The sequence below is a fragment of the Naegleria gruberi genome (genome assembly GCF_000004985.1).
Source record: "Naegleria gruberi genomic scaffold NAEGRscaffold_1, whole genome shotgun sequence".
Taxonomy (NCBI): domain Eukaryota; phylum Heterolobosea; class Eutetramitea; order Acrasida; family Naegleriidae; genus Naegleria; species Naegleria gruberi.
The window spans coordinates 415,348-436,469 of NW_003163326.1; the positions used below are offsets into that span (position 1 = coordinate 415,348).

A 21,122-nucleotide genomic window follows, 5' to 3' on the forward strand; every position below is an offset into this window, starting at 1 on the left:
AAAAATGGACAAAGTGTTAGAGGCCTCAACTTTGGAGATCGCATTGGAGGGATTCAGAGGTTGCTCGTTCGAGAAATTAGTAAAACTCTTACAAGAATATCACGAGTATGATATAAAAGAAGACGAAGATATGCAAATATGTTTGTGGAGTTATTTACTTAGAAATAGTAAACTTTCTTTCTTTAAAATAGTTCCGAACAATGGCGACTCTTCAACAACCAACAATACTCCACCACCTAAGCAGAAATCAAACAAAAAAGCCCCACAAAAGAATGACTATCAATACACAACCGAAGGTTTCCAAGAGTATGCAGAGACTAGAAACAATTTCGATTCTCGTTTCTCCTCTAAACGGTTGTTGGTTGATAACCTTTCTGAATTGGGTACACTACCAACATCAGATATTTGTATTGTTGCACAATTCGAATATAGAAAATTTGCTTTAGGTTTAGATATTAGATCCGATGTTGAAATAAGTGAAATACAGTATTGCATGTTGGAAGAAGTTGGCCGGTCAAGATATAGTGGAAGGTTCCAAAATGATTTGACAAAATACTTATGTATTGATTCAAGGTCAACTTTATATCACTTAAAACGGTTATACGGATTAAATTTACTTTTGAAAAAGTCTTCATATGATCCACGTTCTAAAACAACTTCAAATTTAATCCATTTATTCAGATTTACTGATACCAAGAAACAAAAAGAGTTTATCAAAAAAACTGACGATGAAGTTAATGCAGAAAAGATATTTGAAAGGTATTCTCAACTGAAAGAAAATATTGTCGATACTGTTGTTGGAATGCTAACAAAGGCAAAGGGAAATGTATTGATAGATTATGAAGTAAGAAAAAAACTTTTGGATTTTGTTAAAGACGACACACAACAAAAACACAAATGGGAAAGACTGAAACTTATCTTACAAGCAAGTGGAAAAGTTGAATATTTTAAGGCAATTTTTGAAAACAGACTTACCTATTGTGTTCGTCTTCTCAACCAAGATAACAATTTATCTTCCTCTAATCCTATTGCTACAAATAATGCAATAGAAGATGGATTACTAAATCCTGGATTTGATATGGAAAGGCCTCAACTCTATCAAATGTATGACTATATAGAAAAGTTTGGTGGTAAAAGTGGATTAAACCACATGGACATTTATCAACATTTTGAAATGACATCCAAAGTGAGTGGCAACCTTTGCAACGATTTGAGGAAAGACTTTGGTGTAACTTCTGTAGCAGAAAAGGGAGAAAAACAGGCTAAATCAACAAGTTATAGATTTTTCGTTCCTTACATTAAAGAAGTAGAAAATGATAAAGCTAATGAAGTCTCTAACAATGAACAGGAATCTCCTCAAAAATCCAAGTCTAGGAAAAAAAAGAAATCTCAACCACCTAAACAATCAACAAATAATTCTCAAGAACAAGTACAACAAGAGGTCCAGTCTGTATTGCCATCAATTAATTTGGAAGATTCTAGTGATTCTCTTTATGATAGTGATACAGGAAGTGATGACGAAAGTGATGAAAATAAGCCAGCCCTTACTCCAAGCCAATATTTGAGGACAGAAGGAAAGAGAAAAGAAGAAGGATCCAGAAAAGAGGTAATAACTAAAAATTTCTCAGAAAGATGCAAATTGGCTCTTTCCTTTTTGAAAGAAAAGAAGTGTATTGCCAGATTTCAGTTGAGAGAACATTTTAAACAAAATAATGTTAGTGTGGAAAGCAAAGCTATATCAAGATTGATTCAATACTTGGAATCGAATAACCTTGCTAAAAAAATGACTATTGCTGTACCTAGTTTATTTGGAACAACCTCAAAAATGCACATATGTTTAATTGATTGTTCTTTGGATATGAAATCAAAGACTGTACAGGACTTTATTACAAGTTTATACTCTCATGAAGTACAAGTTAATTCAAAAGAAAAAGTTGATAGAACAATTTTAGAAAAAGTTGATAGTATCGATCACTTAGAGACTAAAAGGTCTCAAAAAAGATTTTCCTACTTGCCACTCTTTCATTCACTTCTTAATGGCTATATCAATGCAAAAATGTTGCGAGTTAGGGTATTCCATCAATATCTATGGAATAAGGTGAATGAGGGATCTGTTAATCCTGAGCGTATTTGCCTTTATGATATTTATAGTAACATGTCTGTTTCTCTATTTTGTAAGCTTGTTGGTTGTATTGCAGAAATCAGACTTGGTTCAGATGATAAGGAGATTTTACAAACAGTAACAATTTCTAATGCGCCAGAAAATATTAAAAAAGCTGTTGATGCATCGGTAGTGGGAAGAAGAGCAGTTGCTCTCTCAAGAGTTGAAACATTTATTGATATAATGGAGAAGTTGGGATTATTGGTTGTACAGGCTATACGTGATAAAGAGAGCAAATCAAAAGTTTTTTCATTATTGAAAACAGTAGAATTTCCTTTCCCACAACAATTCCCTGCAACAGAGTACAGACAAGTTACATTTAATTCAATTAATGATGTAGAAGAATATTGGGACGATTTGGAAATGTGTAGTGTAAATATGGAGACTATTAGATGTGAGCCAATTGGTGATGATCAAGAAGATAGCCCACAAATTTTTTCAAAGATTCAAGATTTGGGAAAAAGACCTAGTTGGACTGAGTATAGACATTTTTCTTTGAGGCAACTTCGTATTTTAGAGGCTTCTTATAAGGAGAATCAAACACCAAATTTTGAGGAATGCGACAATATTTGCAAAAAATTGAGAATACCAATGGAACAAGTTGTTCTCTATTTTTACAGATATAGAAACTCTATTCTTAGCAAGCGTATTTCAGATATTGGTACTATCCCAGAGGGTCAATCCAAGTCAAATACTAAACGTAAAAAGGACGATGATTTTATAGTTGGTGATGACGAAATTGAGTATGAAAGCAATGATGAGAATGTAGAGGTTAGAGCAAAAAAAACAAAGCGTTTGCCATCTGTTTCATTGTTATTGATTGGAAATAGAAAAACAAGGAAAGGCTCTACCAGAAAGGGCAACAAAAAACAACCTACCGATACTAATGAAAACACAGAAAAACAAAAAGAAAAAACGATACCAACAAGAGGGTACAAGTGGACTAATGAGCAAGATCTTTTGCTTTTAGAGGGACTCTCAAGGTTAAGGGAATTGGATCCAAGTACTGGTACTTTCCTTACAAAGCCTATAAAATGGCAAGAAATAGCAGATTCTATTGGTGATGGTATAACAGCCAATCGGTGCAAATTGAGATGGAATAATGTTTTGAGAAAACTTCCATGGTGTAAGAGAGCACTTGAGCTTGCTATTGGTCACAGAGATTTAAATAAGAACAATCCAAATATTCCTCCCATAGAAATAAGAACGCTTGTACAAACCTGTAGAGATCAGTACAGAATCGGACCTTCTGATTCTAATAATCAATTAATGAGTGTAGATCTTCCTAGAGATTTAATCAATATTGTAAAATACTTTAAAGTTATAAGGTTTGAACCACTAGTAGAGGATAATGCAGACGAAAATATCAATATCACTACAGAGAATAGATTGAGACTCAGTTCTTTGGAAACCCTTTTCAAAATTATTCTACTTACCCCTGATGAACACTATGATGTAAAATTAGCCAACAAACTTGTTAAAAGATTCAAATCAAAGGAAATAGAGGAATGTTTTAACAGTTTAAGAAAGAGATCAATAATATCCAAGTCTAAAAGAGGTCTAAGAATGAAGGGTTACCATCTCAACATTAATTTTACAACAAAAACCACCGTGAACTTTTATCCACCAGAAATTTTTGAAGATGCTCCAAAATTCAGAAAAAGAGCGTTAATGATTAATGAGGAGGATGACTCTGATGAAGAAGATGATATGGAGGTTAAACCACTATTTAATAGACATGGAGCATGCTTTAATCCTCAAAGCTCTGGTGGTGTAGTAGCAGCTTTAATGAGTATGGTAATGTTGGAAGAAATTAGGTTAATACCAAGGGTTGCACCACTTTCCGAAGAAGAAAAAAATCAAGTAGGAAGAACTCGTAGTATCCAAGATATGGAAGAGGATGACGGAACAGGCGTCAGTAATCATTTACTAAGGGTGGGAGCTGTGAGACCTGGTGAGAATGATCATATTCATGCAGAAGGTACAAACATTAAAAGTTCACACGGCTCACTACAATTACCAGATTGGACGATAGCTATAGAATCCATCACTGAAGTAAATTTATTTAGTGAGATGGGAGCTGAAAATGAACATCAAACCCACATTTCCAGAATAGTATCTGAGTACGGGCACAAACTCTCTAGTATTGAATTTTCTATTGAACTCCCAGATCAAGAGAATGAGAATAAGAGAGAAAGAGATGAATTTAACCAAGATAACACCTATGACCCACCTCAAAAGAAAAAGAAACAACACCACATTACTAACTCTGAAATTGAGGCATATTTCGAAATGTATGCTGCAGAAAGTAGTTCTATAACAACATTCACCAATGATCAAATAGATTTTGTTGAAAATATTACATATCCAGAGATTAAACCTCTTGCACAATATATTATAGAATCTGGAGTTGAAGAATATTCATTTTGGATAGAAAGGATAATTTTGGTGTATTCATTTATTGGTAATACCAAGTTTGAAGGGGCAAACTTTGACACTATTTCTCAAAAATTTTCAGATTTTTCTACTGATTATGATCTTTCGATCAAAGAAATATTACAACAATTAGTTAACTTTAATTGTATTGTGGAGGTAAATTCTGAAAATGAAACAAGATTTTTGAGATTTGAAGAAGCCAAATTGCACACAATACCATACTCAGAAAATGGTGCAACACAATATAGACCAATTTCAGTCTTCAGACAATTATCAGGAGAGTTAAATGATAACCTTTTACAAAACTTTAAAAAATGTATCATCTCCAGAATTATGAGATATCCTGGTATTTTGGAAAAAAAGCTTATCAATAGTATTGGTGTTATTTCTGCCCAGGATATAAGAAAAGTATTAGGATTTTTGGAGGATGACCAAATCATTCAATCTAGCTATCATAGAGCAACATCTAACGAGAAATTGAAGTGTAAAAATATATTATTCATGCATCAAGATGAGATGGATGACTTGGAAAACAGTGATTGTTACCCTACAGAATTTCATAGATCTCTTTTTGTTACCCCAAAATATATTTTCTTCTCTACACAATAAAGGTTAATAATGTTTATTCACTAATGACTATTGAATCAATACAAAAGAGAGCAGAATTAACATAGGAGGAAAGCAGGCATTGTACTTTAACAGGTATTGGGTCATCCTGATTGAGCTGGAGCAGAACATTTTCCTTGATAAAAGGAATTTGGAATGGATCTAATAGCAATAGACGAGCACTTGCAGCATTGATGGATGTATTGATGGTAGTGTATTGTTTTGCATTTGAGTTTTCCATTCCTTCAGTGCTAAAATCAATAATTGGGTCAATTAAGTCTATGGATGTTGGAGAAAAGTTTACATGAATACGCATTGGAGGACATAAGTACAGCTTTAGGAACCCATTTTTTGTGTCATCTTGCAGTTTGGAATAAAGTGAAACTTCAATAACAAACTGCTTGGAATTTTCATTTTCTTGGAATGTATTTACATTTTGGAGATCGGTCAAGTTTGTGGCACACGACAGTTCAGATACAGAGCTCACTGACACAGGTGATGTGAGCTTGGATGGAATGCAAGAGCCATCTTCATCTATTTCATCATCTTGCTTAGCATTGGTACCTCGTGGAAAATGTCTAACATCTATTTCAAACTTTGACTTGGCATTTTTAAAAGCAATCAAAAACTTGGATTTGAGTTTTGTTGTAAGATGTTCTTGTAATGCATCATAAAAAGTCTGAGAGGAATTAAATGTTGATGCCAAAAGAACTTGTTTCATAAAATTTTTCATTGGAAATAGATCCTCCTCATATTTTCTTGATTTGTTTGGTTCCAATGACTGATAAATATCGGTAATTTTCCTCTTATTTGTTTGATTTGTTACGGAAATAAAATCATCAAAAGAAGGAAACCCAACTTCGGTATGTACAGTTTCACAGAATTGTTTCAGAACGTTCTCATTTTGAGATTTTCCTGAGAGATAGGTTTTTTCGAGATCATCTAGGATTTTAATATGTTCTAATTGCTTTGTTTTCAAAGTTACAGACAACTTTTCATATATGTGTGCAAGATTCTGTACAATCGTACTTAGTTGTTTTAAAACTTCAATCTCTTCTTTAAATCTCCTAATAGGAGAAGTTTTAACTAAATTACTCATTGCTGCAGTTTCGTCCTTATTCTTTTCAAGAAATGCGTTATAATTATTTTGATGATCAAAAAAATATTGTTTCAAGTTCTTTGTAATGATTTCTAATTGTTGTACTTTTTTATCCGCATCATTGTATCCTAAAACAGTGATAAACTTGTCTCTCTTTTCTTTGAATTTTTCCAATAATTGTTTAGCTGTCCCGTAGTCATGTCTTAATCTATCACATTCATGTTTGTTTTTAATTATTCCAATAAATGTGTCCCAAAATATTTGTGATTCATTAACTGGTTGTTGTGGTGTTTGTGTAGATTGTTGGCTATTTGATTGTTGTGTATTATTCTTCGGAGTCTGATTTGATTGTTGCTGTTGTATAGTGTGCTGATTTTGTTGAACAGTTGTTTCTTGTTGTGGAGGTTGCTGTGGACGATAGTGCTGCTCTGCATGATATGGAATATTTTGTAACTCTTGGATAAATACTTGTTTTGTTGGTGATGTGTTCCAAGCTTGAGTAACAAAATAAAGAGCAATCTGGTCCACAGTCTCCTTGGGAAATTTAGGATTATTCTTGAAGAATTCGTGATTGGAGACAAGGGAAGTGGTGTAGGTAACAAATTTTTCTTGCTCTTCGGGGCGTACTTCACTGTGCCAAGGTTGAGACATTTTCACAAGATGTCTTTTGAAGTATTTTTTTATTTTTGAAATTCTTTAAATAACCATTGTTCCCGCCAAATTCTACAATTAATAATTTTTAAAAAAAACAACATGAGCAACATTGGTGTGGCACGATCGTCTATAAATCTTGTTAGTCCTCTCACTCTATCTTCCCCTATCAATATTGGTGGTCCACAACTGGAAAGAGATCAAAAACACTTCCCATTTTCAAGGAGTACCATGGATTTAAAAGAAGTGGAACGAAATAATAAGGATTTAGTTGTACCCTCAAACCGAACAGATGACCCTTTCAAGGATTTTCCTGCAACTACCGATGTATTATCATGCAAAACCAAAGTGAATGAATTAGAAGTACAAATAGAATATCTTAAAGACATAGGTATGTTTTATTTAGTATTAAAACTGTTAATCAAAATTAAATAGTTCAAAGGTTGAGTGACGAAATGGCTAGGTATCAGGTAAAATATCCGCCAATTGTTTCAAGTGATTCCGAAGGAGCTTGTTCTACGTTAATTGCTCCATGGTTTTACAACTCCCAACACATGAACCCTCTTCTTGTATCATACGATCACAGAATCATGGAATTAACAAACGAAATTAAACTCTATAAGGAAAAAATTGAAACAATGACAATTGAAGTAAAAGCAGTGTCATCAGAAAATGAAGATCTTCAACATAGTTTGAAAAATATGATTGAAAAACATCTGTCAAAACCCAATGAGCCAGGGTCTTCGATTCCTTTCAACATTCCTACTGAAGAATGGGACGAACTTCAACAGAGAGTTGAACTATTAGACAGAGAAAACAAGTTGTTATTGGAGGAGCAAAGAGAGCTTCAAAATGAAATTGATCGATTGAGAAACGAAAATAGAAGACCATATGTTGAGTCATCATTATCTTCGACAGATTCTGATAGAACTCGTTTAATGCTGGAAAGTGCAAAAAAAAAAATTTCATCCTTGCAAAGAGAAAAAGAAGATTACCAAAGAGAGATTAAAAGGGCTAGGCATTTGGAATCTGTTGTTGGTGATTTAGAAAGAGCACTAAGTTCCAGTAATCAGAGATGTAAATTGTTGGATGAAGAATTAGAAAAACATAAATGCTTGATAGACGACTTGAATCATGAAAGAAAGCGATTTTTCCAAACAGAAAAAACCATCAATTACAAGGATATAGAGATGACAGGTTTGTTATTTACTTTCTTAATATTAGTTACAATTTGAAAGAACTTCGTGACAAGTTGACAATAGCACTCAGGGAAGGAGATGAAATAAGGGAAGAAAAAAATAAGATTTTACATGAAATAAGCCAAATGGAGCAGAGAATAGTTGCTTACCAACAGAGTGAATTTGAAGCTTTACAAAAAGTGAAGGAAACTATGGAGTTACTTGAAACAACAAAACTAGAAAGAGATACTGCTAGAACAGCTATAAAGAACAAAGAACAGGAAATTGAAAGGTTAGAAGAAAAGAATAAGAAGCTTTCTAATGACTATTCTGAAAGGTTTAAAAAATTGTCTTCACATTTTCAAGAAAAACACAAGGAATCACTCCAAGCTTTGGAAGATCAACTAAAAATATTACAAATAGAGAATGGCCATTTAAAATCAGATGTAGACAGGTTAAAAAGAGAGAAAAAGTTAGTATTATTTTAAATATTATTCAAACACAATATTAGAACAACTGAGAATGAGTTGACCAAGGTAATTAAGGCTGCCGAGACTGAGCAATTAAATTCACCATTTGTTGTTAATGATTTAAACCAACAGATTAACCATTTAACTAATGAGAGAGATGAATCAGAGAGGATGTACGAAAGATTAAGAAACTCTCATAGAAGAGCTCAACAACAATGGGAGCAGGAGCGAGAACAATTGAATGCAAGATATCTTGAGTTACAAAAAAGAGTTTCATCAATTGAATCAGAATCCGAGGAACAAAGACAAAACAACATAAGATTAAACGAACAAATCAATAGACTTGAGCAACAATGCCAAAATGTTAAGTTTGAAAAAGAAGAGGTTGAAAGATCATTGAAAGACTCGATACGAACCCAACAAGAACTTTCATCTCATGATACAAGAGATCTAAGGAAAAAGCTTGCTCTAACTTTAGAGGAATATAACAGAGCAGAAAACTCATTACACCAACTCAATATGAGACATCAAAAAGAACAATTGCAGTGGAGAGAAGAGTTTAGTAAGTTTAAGGAAAAAAAGGATAAGGAAGTACACGATTTGACATCAATTGTTGAGCAATTAACAAGAAGAAACCAAGAAATGGAGGGTAAAATCAAACTCCTTTTAAAGAAAGAAGAAGAACTTCTTAATCAAAAGAAAGACCTTCATATCAGAGCTGACAAGTTAACAATATATCTGGAGAGAATGAAAAGAGAAAGAGATATGCTCGCAAAACACATGGAAGGGAAGATTACAGATATTAGTTTTGGTTTTGAGTAGCTGGCAATAAAATTAATTGTTTAATGTTTGGAATTTTAATTTAAATTATAATTAAAAAAAGAAATGTCTGTTGATGAGAAAATCTATGCGGAAAAAATTAAAACTTTTGGACATGGTTTTATACGATATTTGAATACAATTGATGATGCTTTCGGAAAATACTTCGACAAAGTGTAGGTAGTTAATTACATTGAATTTGTATTTATGCCCACAAACTTAAAAGAGAAAAATCTCTGGATGATCCTTTGAGCAAGGAGGAAGCAATAAACGATTTAGCAGCAATACAAAAATTAATTAACCAAGTTTCTAATGTTACCGACGCAAATAATTTGTATAGTTTTCTTCTTCCACCAAAAGAAGATGCATTGGAACAACTGGAAATTAGAGAAAAAGAAAAAGAAATCAAAAAACAACATCTTATTCAAATATCAAAAAACTCTACACTGGTACAGGAGCTTGTATCAAAGTTTGATATTGTCGAATGAAAATGTTATTGTAAATAATAATAATGCGGTATTTAAGTAAAGTTCCCAAATCATCATAATCATCATTTCATAACCCACCGTCAACTGTCCCATCAAAGATTTTCTTCAAAAAAAATGTCTTCCCAAACCTTGAACGTGCAGGCTCTGTCAGAACAAACGAAGGAGGAAAGCCCTATGAAATCCTTTCCAAGGTTTAGACCATTTCTCAAAAGTGAAGTAGAGAGTTCAGGAGACGATAAGCCAAAATGTTGTGCTGCATTTCATAAGGTAGGTTGAGATTGTTTGAGTGTTGTTTAAAAATCCGAAAGAATGGAAAAAATATTTTGATAAAACATGGTGTTTCGTCGAATGTTGAATTTACTTTTGACAAAGTGTTGAAAACAACCAATACACAAGAAGATGTATATAATAGTTGTGGAGATGATATTATGAAACATATATTAAAGGGCCATAACTGTACATTATTTGCACTTGGGGCCCACCAATCCGGTACGTATCATTCATTTTAAAACTTAACTTTCTAATACACATACGAAACAGGTAAAACATATACCCTTTTTGGTAACGTAGCAAAATCAGCTAATTGGGCAACTGAACTGGAAAATCAAAAATTTGATGGTATTGCTCCTCGTTTTATAAGAGCTGTTTTTGATTTTATTATGAATCAAAGCCCAGAAAATATAGAATTCTCAGTTTCTCTTAATGCATTCGAAATTTGTGGATTGGAAAATGGCAATGACGCCTTAATGAATGATTTATTAGCTAATACCTCGACACCTCCAAAATTAGACGTACTCGTTGAGGAGGAAACTAATGCTGTGGAAATTGTTGGACTTCAGGAGGTTTTTGTTACAAGTGATAGTGAATTGTTTGAAAATATTTCTGGTGCACTAATGAAAAGATCTAAAAGTAAGTATTTAAAACTTCATTATATTATATATTTGTATAGAATTTAGCACAGCATTCTTTGAAATTAAATTTGTACAACATGACACTTCAACTAACTTGACAAAGGAAGGAAGATTGTGCATTATTGATTTGGATTCTGAACGCTCCAGTGATCAATATAGGAATACCAGAAAGACTGGATGTAAAGTTTTTCAAGAGGTAGCAGAATCTCTCTACACGGAAGTTGAGGATTATGACTATTTCAGTACAACTCTAAAATGCCTTGTATTTTCTAGAGTTTTTGTGAATACAGCCACATTTTCCTTTGTGACTTTATCTCCAATGATATCGGTAGTAGAAGACCAAACCATTCCATATTTACAACTGGCATCCAAGATTTGTGAACTCTCTAGTGATGTCATGGTAAATTATGTACAAGATCCTATTGTTGAAACTCCACAAGAAGAAGAAAAATCAATCCCTACTCCGCATCCAGTAGCTTCTGTGCAAGCTAATGCCAAGGTAGAGGCTGTACAACAGGAAGAACTAGCCAAACCAATTGGCAACCCTACTTCCCTGCCTACCACAAATGAAAAAAAAGAAATTCCAACAATCCTTGACATTCCACCGAAACCAACTCAATCAATCACTGATGTAACGAAATCTGAGGAATATATGCAAATTTTGAAGGAAAAAATTAACATTGAAGAGGATATATTACTCCTACGCACACAATTCAATTCGCTTAAGGATCAACTTGAACGTGAAGAAGAAAAAGCTAGTAAGTTTGAAAAAGAAGCCTCTTTAAAAGATAGTGCCACTAAAGAGCTTGCAAAACAATTGAAAGAAAGCTTTGCACTCACAGAACAACTTCAAAAAGAAAGAGACCGCTACGAAGAGCAAGTCAAAGCATCTCAAAATGACATTCAACAGTTGAAAGAGAAATTGATTCATGAAGAATCTATTAGGGATGAACTAAATGAAAAGGCTCACGAACAAGAAAAAACACTAGCAAATTATAGGTCATCAGAGGAGCAAATGACTATTCAGATTACTCAACTTAAAAAAGAGTTACAAGAATTTAAACAATCTTCCAACACTAATCATGGAAGTATCCCGACTCCTCTAAAAAACAAAGGAGAAGAACTAGAAAAGGAAGTAGTATTGCTCATAAAAAGCCAACATGAAGAATTGAAAAATGCATATAACGAACTCTCAATCAAAATTGTTGAACTTGAAAAGAAGAACATTTATCTGGAAGAAGAACTTGTAGATGCTGAAAAGAAAGCACTTGAAGCTGATGACCCATCCCACCAATTAATTGAAAAGCTAAAATCAAAGAACAAACTGTTATTAGAACAGTTGAACCTGTCAAAGAGAGAAAATTTAAAATCTCGTGAGAAATCAGTAGAAATTAACATGAAACTTATTGAACAAAAAATTCAAGAATATCAGCAGTTAGTAAATCAATCATCAACAGTGTTACCAACTCCACTTAACGATACAACAGTCACTGTAAATAATGAAGATTTGGAACCAATATCTCCACAAGAAAAACTCAATGTTCAAAAGTTGAAAGAAAAGGTTACAGATCTTACCAACAAACTTACTACAGCTCGTAAGAAAGCAACAGAAACTGAAATTGCAAGAATGAAATGGCAAGAAGGTGAAAAGGCGACACGACAAAAAATCTCTGATTTGGAAAATGAGATTGAAGAGCTCAAACAAAAAATGACGGCAAAAGAATCATCCTTAAAAGAAGAAATTGATCAATTACAAAAAGAAATCAATAGCTGGAGAGAAACTGACCAAAAGATCAAGTCTGAATTGAAAAAAATTGAAAAGGAAAAACAAAGCTTGGAACAAGTTATCAAAAAGGAAAATGTTAACAGAAAAAAGAGTGTAATGGTTATGCATCAAGTACAACAAGTTCAAGAAAGTAATAATTTGATTTTGAGAAATGAGTTAGCTCAAGCTAGAGAGAGAATTGAATATTTGGAGCGTGAACTAAAAAAAATCGGTGGACCAGGTATGAAAATATCATCCAGATCTCAAACAATCTCCCCATCATCACGCAGTCCTATGACTCCAACTAGTGAATCTTCCTCACAAAGTCTCCCAACAACAGCTCCTAAAAAACTGGATGACAATTCCCAGAAAGACCTTAGACAAAAAGAGATTCAATCCAAGAGACAATCTGTTCTAATTAATAAGAATGCAATGCAGGCACTTCGAGTAAACATTCAAACAGAAAAACCAAAACAAGAGATCTCCTCCCCAACAGAAGATATTCATGATGATGCAGATGAAGAAGAGTACGGAAAACAATTCGCATCCAATACATATGATCCACACCAAGCAAACGAAACGACCATGTCGGAAAATGTGAACCCCAAAATAGACAAATCAGGATATCTCTTTAAGAAAGGTCCGAAAATCAATATTTTCAAAAAGAGATTCTTTAAGATTGAAGGTCATAATCTAATATATCAAACGGATAGTAAGGATTCCAAAGCTCTTGGTTCAATTGATTTGAGAACAGCTCTCACTGATATTGCTCCTGAAAAATCGAGTAATAAGAGAAAATATGTTTTCAGAGTAGAAATTCCAGGAAGAACCTACTTTATGTCAGCACCATCCAAAGAAGATAGAGATGAATGGGTTATTTCTTTGAGACATGTCATTCAAAAACTGAGCAATGAAAATAGTTTTTAATAAAAACGAAAACTTCACTACTGTATTCCAAAAAGCAACATGACGCTGTTATTACCTTTGGCAAGCATGTCTGTGTCCTGTAAGGGATTTCATAATGTGCGTCTTTAGTTTTAAAAAAAATTGGACTCTTGAATGATCATTCCTCTCACTCATTTTGACAATGTGATTGTTTGTGGTTCTAACAAACATTCACAACTTGCCCTATTTCCATCACAAATGCAGGAACTTGAACAATTTTCAGACCAAACAAAATCATATTTTGATTACATTCCGATTGACGTTAGCAAATTAATGAAGTCCGGTAGTGAAGAAGAAATTATTCAAGTTTGCATTGGTTTAACGTTTACATTATATTTGTCCTGTAGGTTAATAAGTCATTTAGACAATTTTGTGACAAATGTTTTCCTGTAGCATACTCACGTGTTTATTGTTGTTGTGGAGATGAAGAAGTTCATTCCCTATTTGATAGGTCAACCTTTACAATTATTTGTGCCCAAGTGCCTAATTTTAGATGGATACACTTTTTTGAACTATTGAAAAGAGATGGCATTTTTGTATCAGAGATATCATGTGGAGCAAGACATTGTCTATTTTTCATGTCCAATCATGAATTATATGTATGTGGATCCAATGAGTTTGGGCAATGTGCACAACCTAAACCACTCGAAAGAATTGTAATTCCTCTCAAAATAACAATGAAATCATTTCCTTATTCACCATTTCATTCTGAGGATCCACTTAATTCAAGGAAGAGGAAAAGAACAGAAGAAAATGAGAGTCTTTTATCAATGATGGAAGACAATATCTCTTCGAATATTATCAAAGTTAAATGTTCATATGATTATTCTGTTATCCAAACTACGGACGGAAGGGTTTTTGCAACTGGAGATAATGGTGAGTACAATAACTATCACAATGACTGACAAACCAAGAGTACAAACAAATAACTAATCGCGATATGACTGACAAACTCTTTGGATTTACACCTGTGTATTTTAGAAATTTAAAACAAGAGGAATATTTAAACATTAAGGATATTATTACAATGGACAGCTACATTTTAGCATTAACTCATTCAGGATATTTGTATATTAATGAAGGAGGTACAACATTTACAGATATGGGGTTGAATGTTGACTATTTCAGTAATCCAAGTAATTTAATTGTAAATATTTTTGCAACCTCCTACTCATTCTTTATACGGACGAGGTCTGGTGAGGTTTATTATGTAGAGCAAGGACTCTCAAAAATGGTAAAATCGAGTTTATTATCATTTAAAAGTTTTAATCCAAGTGCTGGGAGATATCATTTGGCTTCTATATCGACGAATACTCATGATTATGGATTATTTGAGGTTATTGGGTATAATAAGGTTAGTTGTATGAGGTAGTGAATAACATTAACATTATTTACAAAAGTTAGGAAATTTGGGAATTAAAACCAGCACAGAAACTGTTAAGGAAACAATATCAGTACCCAAAGTATCTAAATGGATCCAATGCAAGGATATGAGAACATTCGATTATAGGATTGCCGCTAACTTTTTCAATACCATAGTTTATCGAGTCAAAAAACCTGAATTAGTTTCAGTCGAGAGATTTAAAAGGTTACTCTTCTCCTCTCTCATTAATGATCAATATGTGAAAGAAACTCAAAATATTCATAATCCATTCTTGGAAATGTTTAATGAATATTCAAAAAGAATTATTTCAACAAGAAACTTTCACGATATTTCAATTCTTACCACAGATGGATTTTTAACTACTAGTACCTTCCACAATAGTGAATACAAACTTGTACAGCCAACCAATAATGCAAATTTTCAGCTTGCCTAACTGTGACTAACTATCAAAATATTTTCGATAAAATTGAGAAGAATGTTGAAAAAGTAAGTTGATCATTTACCTGATATTGAAAAATAAGTATTGTATGCAAGATTAATTCTACAAACAAATAATTCAATCTGACACTTAGTAAACTTGTTATAATTTATTTAACTTGTCCATAATCTGATTGTTTTATCTGACCCAGCCGTGAACAGCCAAGGTTGAATTGGGTGGAACTTACAATCCAAAACACCCAAATGCGATCTCTTCTTGTGTCCTCTCAAAATTTTAACTGGAACAATTTGAGTTTCTTTTGTCCAATCGTCTGTATAGACTTGTCCATGGAAAACATTTGCTGTGGTATCATCCGAGCAAGTAGCAAATAATGGATATCTTTTGTGGAAGTCTACATTTCTAATAGCTCGAGTGTGGAATCTCATTGTCTTGTAAGGGTGAGATGAGATAGCCAAGTCAAACCATTCCATTCTTTCATCAAAACCACCAATCAATACATGTTCTCCTGAAGGATGGATAGCAATGGATGAAACATAATTACACTTTTGTCCCTTCAACTTCTTTGAAAGTCTTTGTGTTTGTAAATTATAAATTCTCACCATAGATGTGGAAACAACGTAAAAATGTGGTTTCTTTGGGTGGAATTGAACCTTGATGAACTTTTGGGATGCATTCCTAACTTTAACATTCTCCTTGAAAACCTTTTGTGTGGAACGGTGAGACAATTGATGAACAAGAACACCTTGAGAGTAAGAATTTGGAGCTAAAGAAGAAAAATAGTCACCCTTTTGATGCCAAGTAACTTGTGTAACACGAGATTTGTGAATAATTTGACACATTATACCATCTCTTCTTTTCACTGTTTCCATATCTTGATTATTGCCACGATAGAATTTCCAAGTTACTAATTTGACTCTTCTTCCTTTTCTTGATTTTCCTTCGATATCACGTTTGTCTTCTTCGTCCTTCTCTTCTTCATCTTTCTCAGTTTGATCTTCTTCTCCTTGTTCTTCCTCATCGTCTGAAATGTCATACTCGTCACCATTTTCATTTTGGAAACCTCTATCAGGGAAAAGCTCTTCAGTAAGTTCATTTGTAATTTCATTACCTGACTCTTCTGGCTTGATTAAAAATACTGAGCTACCAACAGCCACAGCAAATAAATTGAGTTTGGCATTTGGGTTCCACTCAACCCATTTTGGTACGTTTTCAATATTGCCATCAATACCTACACGTTGAGGCTTCTTATCATTTTCTTCCTCATTGTTGGACTTGCTATCGGTTGTTATGCCCAAATTGTAATGTAAAAAGTTCCAAACTCTTCTGCAACGTCCAGTATCAACCTCCCACAATCTGACAGTACCATCTTCATCAGAACATGAAACTAACCATTTTCCGGACGGATCAACGCTGATTGATCTTACCATTCCTTCGTGACCTTCATAAATTAGAGATTGAATTTCAGGATAAGGTCTCAACTCTTCTGGCTTTGGTAGTTGTGGTAGTAATGTATCAGGATCTTCAACAAAGTTCTTCTTTTTCATTGGTTGTACACGAGGTGCAAGATATAAATCCATACATCTTTCAAAACGTTCTTGAATGAATTTGTCATAAACTGGTACGCTTCTCAAAGAATCATAAATCTTGTATTTGAATTCCTTTCCCTCTTTAGCTTTTTCAGGAATATATTCTGGTGGTGGGTTATAACTCAAATTGTGACCAGGTAATTTCTCCTTTGGTGGTGGTAAAATACCAATACGTGAAATCTTCTCTCCTAGAATTTGTCCATCTTCTCCCCACATTAAATATACCTTATCCTTCTTTGGTTTCACTGTTTCTTGGTTCATTAATGCTGGATTTCTCTTATATCTCAAAGCAATCTTTGAAATCATTTTCATTTCAGATTTGTTTGGCAAAAACTTTGACTTAGCTACTGGGTTACCATACATAGGGAAACGAGAATCAATCTTGACATATTCCTCATAATCCTTGTATGGATTGTATCCTGGTGGGAATTGTCCTTTCACTCCAATATTGATAATAGTTTCTAAATCTTCATTGGAAAGAACATGTTCCTTATCATTGTATTCATCGTAGACTGTACGTAAATAATTAGGATCATCATGTTTAGCAATTAAATTATCCAAAGCATCCTTTTGTTTCTTTTTTAATATTTTGTTTCCACTACGGTCGTATCCAATATGGTCATACTCTTCGTACCATTCTAATGGAACATTACCAATAGTATTTATCATTCCTTCATCTTCACTACTATCATCACTGTCATGAACATCAGCAAATAATGATTTTTCTTTGGTTTCTCTTGTTTGATTTTTAGACTTTTTTTGCAATGACTTCTCGTACCAAGAATCCTCAAGTTCATCATTAATGGAGGTCAAGTTTGTAAAGCTTTCAAAAACTTTAACGTCTTCTTCGTCGGAAGACTCTTCCTCTCTTTCAATGTCTTCTTCTTCTTCTTGATCAATTTCTATTTCTTCATCACTAATATATACATCATCATCGTCATCAGCACTGAGTGTGGTTGCTGTATTTGGATTGCTGGAATCTTCTTCATCAGAAGAATCATCTTCCTTCATTGTTATTTTAGGCAATTCCTTGACAGAAGAAGCTGTTTTAGTGAATCCGTATCTTTCTGGATTTTCTTCTGCCTTGTTCTTTTTTTCGTTCTCTTCATCATTTGTTGAAGAATTTTTAGACACCAATTGTCTCTTTTTCATTTTTTTCGGAATCATAAAAAATTTAATTTTAAAACGACTTCAACAATTTATTGAAGCAGTGAAACAAAATATTCTTGAAGAACATGTTATTTATTTACAAAATTCTTCGGATGGAGGAACCTCTGGTATTTTTCCAATGTGAAAAGTTGAGGCACCAAAAGCATGTTTGTCATCATTTGTTAATTGCCCAAAGTAATTATTAATTAGCTTTTCGTTCACTAAATTGTCATTTGTAATGTGGAATAAATCATTGAACTTGTCTGTGAGTTGCTCAATCAATGTTTTATCCTTAACAACGGTCATTGTTTCTTTGGCATCTAGGGCTGCAGACATTGGAGCTGCAGATTTTTGTACAGTAACTTTGGTGAATGTATTCGAATATTTGTCACTTTTTATGGAAGGATCAAATTTAGGGGCTGTATTGGGTTGTGGAATGATTTGACTGACAAATCCACCAGTTCCAGTTACATTACTTTTTAATGTTGAAGTAGTGGCTGTTGATGTTTTTGTAAATGTGCTCGAATTTAATGAATTATTAGTAGGATTCAAAGATGGTTGATTAAATCCTACAGTAGATTTTGGGAGTGAAGGATTTGATTGAGGAAGACTCATTGTAGCTACTTGAGTAAAGCCTCCTGTACCCGCAACTGAGTTATTGGTGCCAACAATACTATTTGCAAATGATCCAAATCCTGAAGAAGTGGATGGATTGCCAAATTGTGATCCTGATGAAAAAGATCCGAATCCGCCTCCAGAAGATGAATTAAAAACTCCTCCATTATTATTGTTTGTTCCAAATCCACTATTTGTAGAAGAGGCTCCAATACTAGCAAAAGATGATTGACCAAAGCCACTTGTGGTTGACTGTTTAGTCAATGATGCAAATGAACTCGATCCAAAACCCCCACTTCCAGGCACTGAAGTTGAAGAATTTGTTGTAGAATTGCCAAACCCTGAACCACTCCTACTACTGTTGAAGGAGGAAGAACCAAATGTACTACTACCAAATCCTCCTATATTATTATTTGATGGTGCAAAGGATGTTGTACCGAAAGAGGATGCACCGAAGGAAGTAGCTGGCTTATTGCTTGTTGTACCGAAAACTGAAGAAGATGTTCCAAAAGTATTGTTAGACCCAAACGAGGAATTGGCTATTGTATTTTGTTGTGCTTGTAGAGTATAATTTTTTGGTTTTTGAGCATCGTAGTAACCTGATGAATTATTGTTGGTGTTTGTGTTGTTCTTATTATTGTTGGGGGTGTATCCCTTGTTGTGGCTCTTCTTGTTGGCCATTTTTTTCTATTTTTATATGGTTGAACGATATTAATAATTCCACATTGTTGTTTACTCATAAAATAAAAACGTTGGGAAGGTGCAATAAACAAGAGGTCATTAAATATATGGCATCATTCTTTATTCCATTCCTAGGGAGCTCCAAAATTTTCTTGCTACAGTACTATCTGTGTGTCTCTTTGAATCTAATCTACTAATATACAGTTTTTCGACATTCCAGTTTTGAGTATTTTGAGGCAAAGCTTCTCCTTCATAGGCAAGTGTAAAGCCTTTCTTTTTGGAGAAGATAATAGAAGGGTCTGTAGAAAACCAATTATTGCTATCTTTAAATTGCCAGAGTTGACCAATTGTGAAAATGGCTACTACTCTCTCCCAATCATTCTTATGAAGGTTCTTAGTGGTGTCCAATACAAGATATTGAGTTCCTGTCTTGGCGTGTTTGATAATAACTTCCTTAGGTTTTGGTGTGGTTGGATCAATATTTTTCTTCTTTTCGTCTGTCGAAACAAAAGCTCCTCTTTGAAGGAAATCCTTAATGTTATAGAGTGTCAAAAGAGAGGATCTGCCAGGAGGAAGTAAAATTATTGGAAGAGGCTTTTTAACTTGTTTAGAAGTACTTGGAACTGACTTTTTGATTGTTTCATCAATATTTGTGGAGAATGTATTATTTGTGGTGGAAGGTGGGGCTGAAGTATTGTTACCTGATGAAAGTGGCTCAAGGACCGGATCAGATTTCATCATCATTGACCCTGTAGTATCAATTTGAATTTCATTCATAATGTCTTCATTACCAAATTCGGAATTCCACAAATTTCTTTCGTTAAATGTACCCTTAATTTTCAAATTGAGCTTGGCATTTTCCTGAGAATATCCTTGTTGTTTTGCTAATTGTTCTCTCTCGATTCTCTTTTGTTTTTCATCCTTCTTGTGTTGTGTGAAATGAGTTTTACATCTTTTAATATTCTCCAAATAGCTTGTAAAATAGGATAATTGTTTAGTATTTTCCCCTTTCTTGTCAACAAATTCTCTTTCAATTTGAGTTTGTGTAATTCTGGTACTAAATGGAATTTCCTTGTTATTAATATAATTTAAAACTTGTGGTCTATCAAACTCTAAATATGGTAAAAAAGGCTCTGTGTTTACATTACTAATATCATCCGTCAATGAATTAGATAAAAACTTGATAAATTCTAGCTTTGACTCTTGTTCTTTTTCTCCAAATTCTTTTTCAGGAATTGTAATTTTGGTATAATCAAAGGGTTTCAACCTTTTCTTGTCATCGTCATTTGTTGATTCTCTCTTTCTCTTTGTTTGTTTAACTTCTCCGGTTGTTGAAGTTTTGAATAGGCTTGTGTCTTGAACATTGAAGTAACTTTTCAATAAGTTTTTAATACCAATGTTTACAGGGTTTAGGTTGGCTTCCTTACACTGCTTCAAATATACGGAATAGTCGTCATTAATACACTTCAAACAAATCCAGACTTGGCCAAGTGTTAGAGTAGAACTTTGGAATTTTACCTGGCCATTAATTGGATATTGTTTTTCACCAAATATGATATTGGTATTGTCATTAATTATTGGAGTGTTACTTTTGATAGTGTTGTTCAATTGCTCAAGAATATCATCCATTTTGTCTTTAGTATTTGTTGATCAACAATAATAATAATTGATGACTGGGAAGAAGAATACAAAAAGTAAATTTTTTTTTAAAATATTATTAATAATTTAATTAGATGTTT

General features: G+C 33.4%; 8 protein-coding genes across 8 annotated transcripts; 4 read left to right on the plus strand and 4 right to left on the minus strand.

Moving 5' to 3' along the window:
• Positions 1–4: 4 nt before the first annotated feature.
• Positions 5–5,206, plus strand: NAEGRDRAFT_61241 (uncharacterized protein; the record flags this gene model as incomplete). Its single annotated transcript, XM_002683045.1, has 1 exon — positions 5–5,206. The coding sequence occupies one exon, from the start codon at positions 5–7 to the stop codon at positions 5,204–5,206; it is 5,202 nt and encodes a 1,733-aa protein (XP_002683091.1).
• NAEGRDRAFT_56451 (uncharacterized protein) lies at positions 5,198–6,953 on the minus strand (the record flags this gene model as incomplete). Its single annotated transcript, XM_002683387.1, has 1 exon — positions 5,198–6,953. The coding sequence occupies one exon, from the start codon at positions 6,951–6,953 to the stop codon at positions 5,220–5,222; it is 1,734 nt and encodes a 577-aa protein (XP_002683433.1). The 3' UTR covers positions 5,198–5,219.
• Positions 6,954–7,055: 102 nt separating this feature from the next.
• NAEGRDRAFT_61243 (uncharacterized protein) lies at positions 7,056–9,423 on the plus strand (the record flags this gene model as incomplete). Its single annotated transcript, XM_002683046.1, has 4 exons — positions 7,056–7,344; positions 7,389–8,150; positions 8,192–8,603; positions 8,643–9,423. The coding sequence occupies 4 exons, from the start codon at positions 7,056–7,058 to the stop codon at positions 9,421–9,423; spliced, it is 2,244 nt and encodes a 747-aa protein (XP_002683092.1).
• Positions 9,424–10,022: 599 nt separating this feature from the next.
• Positions 10,023–13,511, plus strand: NAEGRDRAFT_61244 (uncharacterized protein; the record flags this gene model as incomplete). The annotated part of the gene is made up of 4 exons (XM_002683047.1): positions 10,023–10,175; positions 10,355–10,397; positions 10,449–10,817; positions 10,858–13,511. The coding sequence occupies 4 exons, from the start codon at positions 10,023–10,025 to the stop codon at positions 13,509–13,511; spliced, it is 3,219 nt and encodes a 1,072-aa protein (XP_002683093.1).
• A 1,045-nt stretch (positions 13,512–14,556) lies between these two features.
• NAEGRDRAFT_61245 (uncharacterized protein) lies at positions 14,557–15,346 on the plus strand (the record flags this gene model as incomplete). The annotated part of the gene is made up of 2 exons (XM_002683048.1): positions 14,557–14,883; positions 14,930–15,346. The coding sequence occupies 2 exons, from the start codon at positions 14,557–14,559 to the stop codon at positions 15,344–15,346; spliced, it is 744 nt and encodes a 247-aa protein (XP_002683094.1).
• A 129-nt stretch (positions 15,347–15,475) lies between these two features.
• On the minus strand, positions 15,476–18,090 carry NAEGRDRAFT_77714 (ribosome biogenesis protein bop1; the record flags this gene model as incomplete). The annotated part of the gene is made up of 1 exon (XM_002683388.1): positions 15,476–18,090. The coding sequence occupies one exon, from the start codon at positions 18,088–18,090 to the stop codon at positions 15,505–15,507; it is 2,586 nt and encodes an 861-aa protein (XP_002683434.1). The 3' UTR covers positions 15,476–15,504.
• A 90-nt stretch (positions 18,091–18,180) lies between these two features.
• On the minus strand, positions 18,181–19,383 carry NAEGRDRAFT_61247 (uncharacterized protein; the record flags this gene model as incomplete). Its single annotated transcript, XM_002683389.1, has 1 exon — positions 18,181–19,383. One exon carries the CDS (start codon positions 19,381–19,383, stop codon positions 18,181–18,183), a length of 1,203 nt encoding a protein of 400 aa, XP_002683435.1.
• Positions 19,384–19,503: 120 nt separating this feature from the next.
• NAEGRDRAFT_61248 (uncharacterized protein) lies at positions 19,504–21,012 on the minus strand (the record flags this gene model as incomplete). The annotated part of the gene is made up of 1 exon (XM_002683390.1): positions 19,504–21,012. The coding sequence occupies one exon, from the start codon at positions 21,010–21,012 to the stop codon at positions 19,504–19,506; it is 1,509 nt and encodes a 502-aa protein (XP_002683436.1).
• Positions 21,013–21,122: the final 110 nt, after the last annotated feature.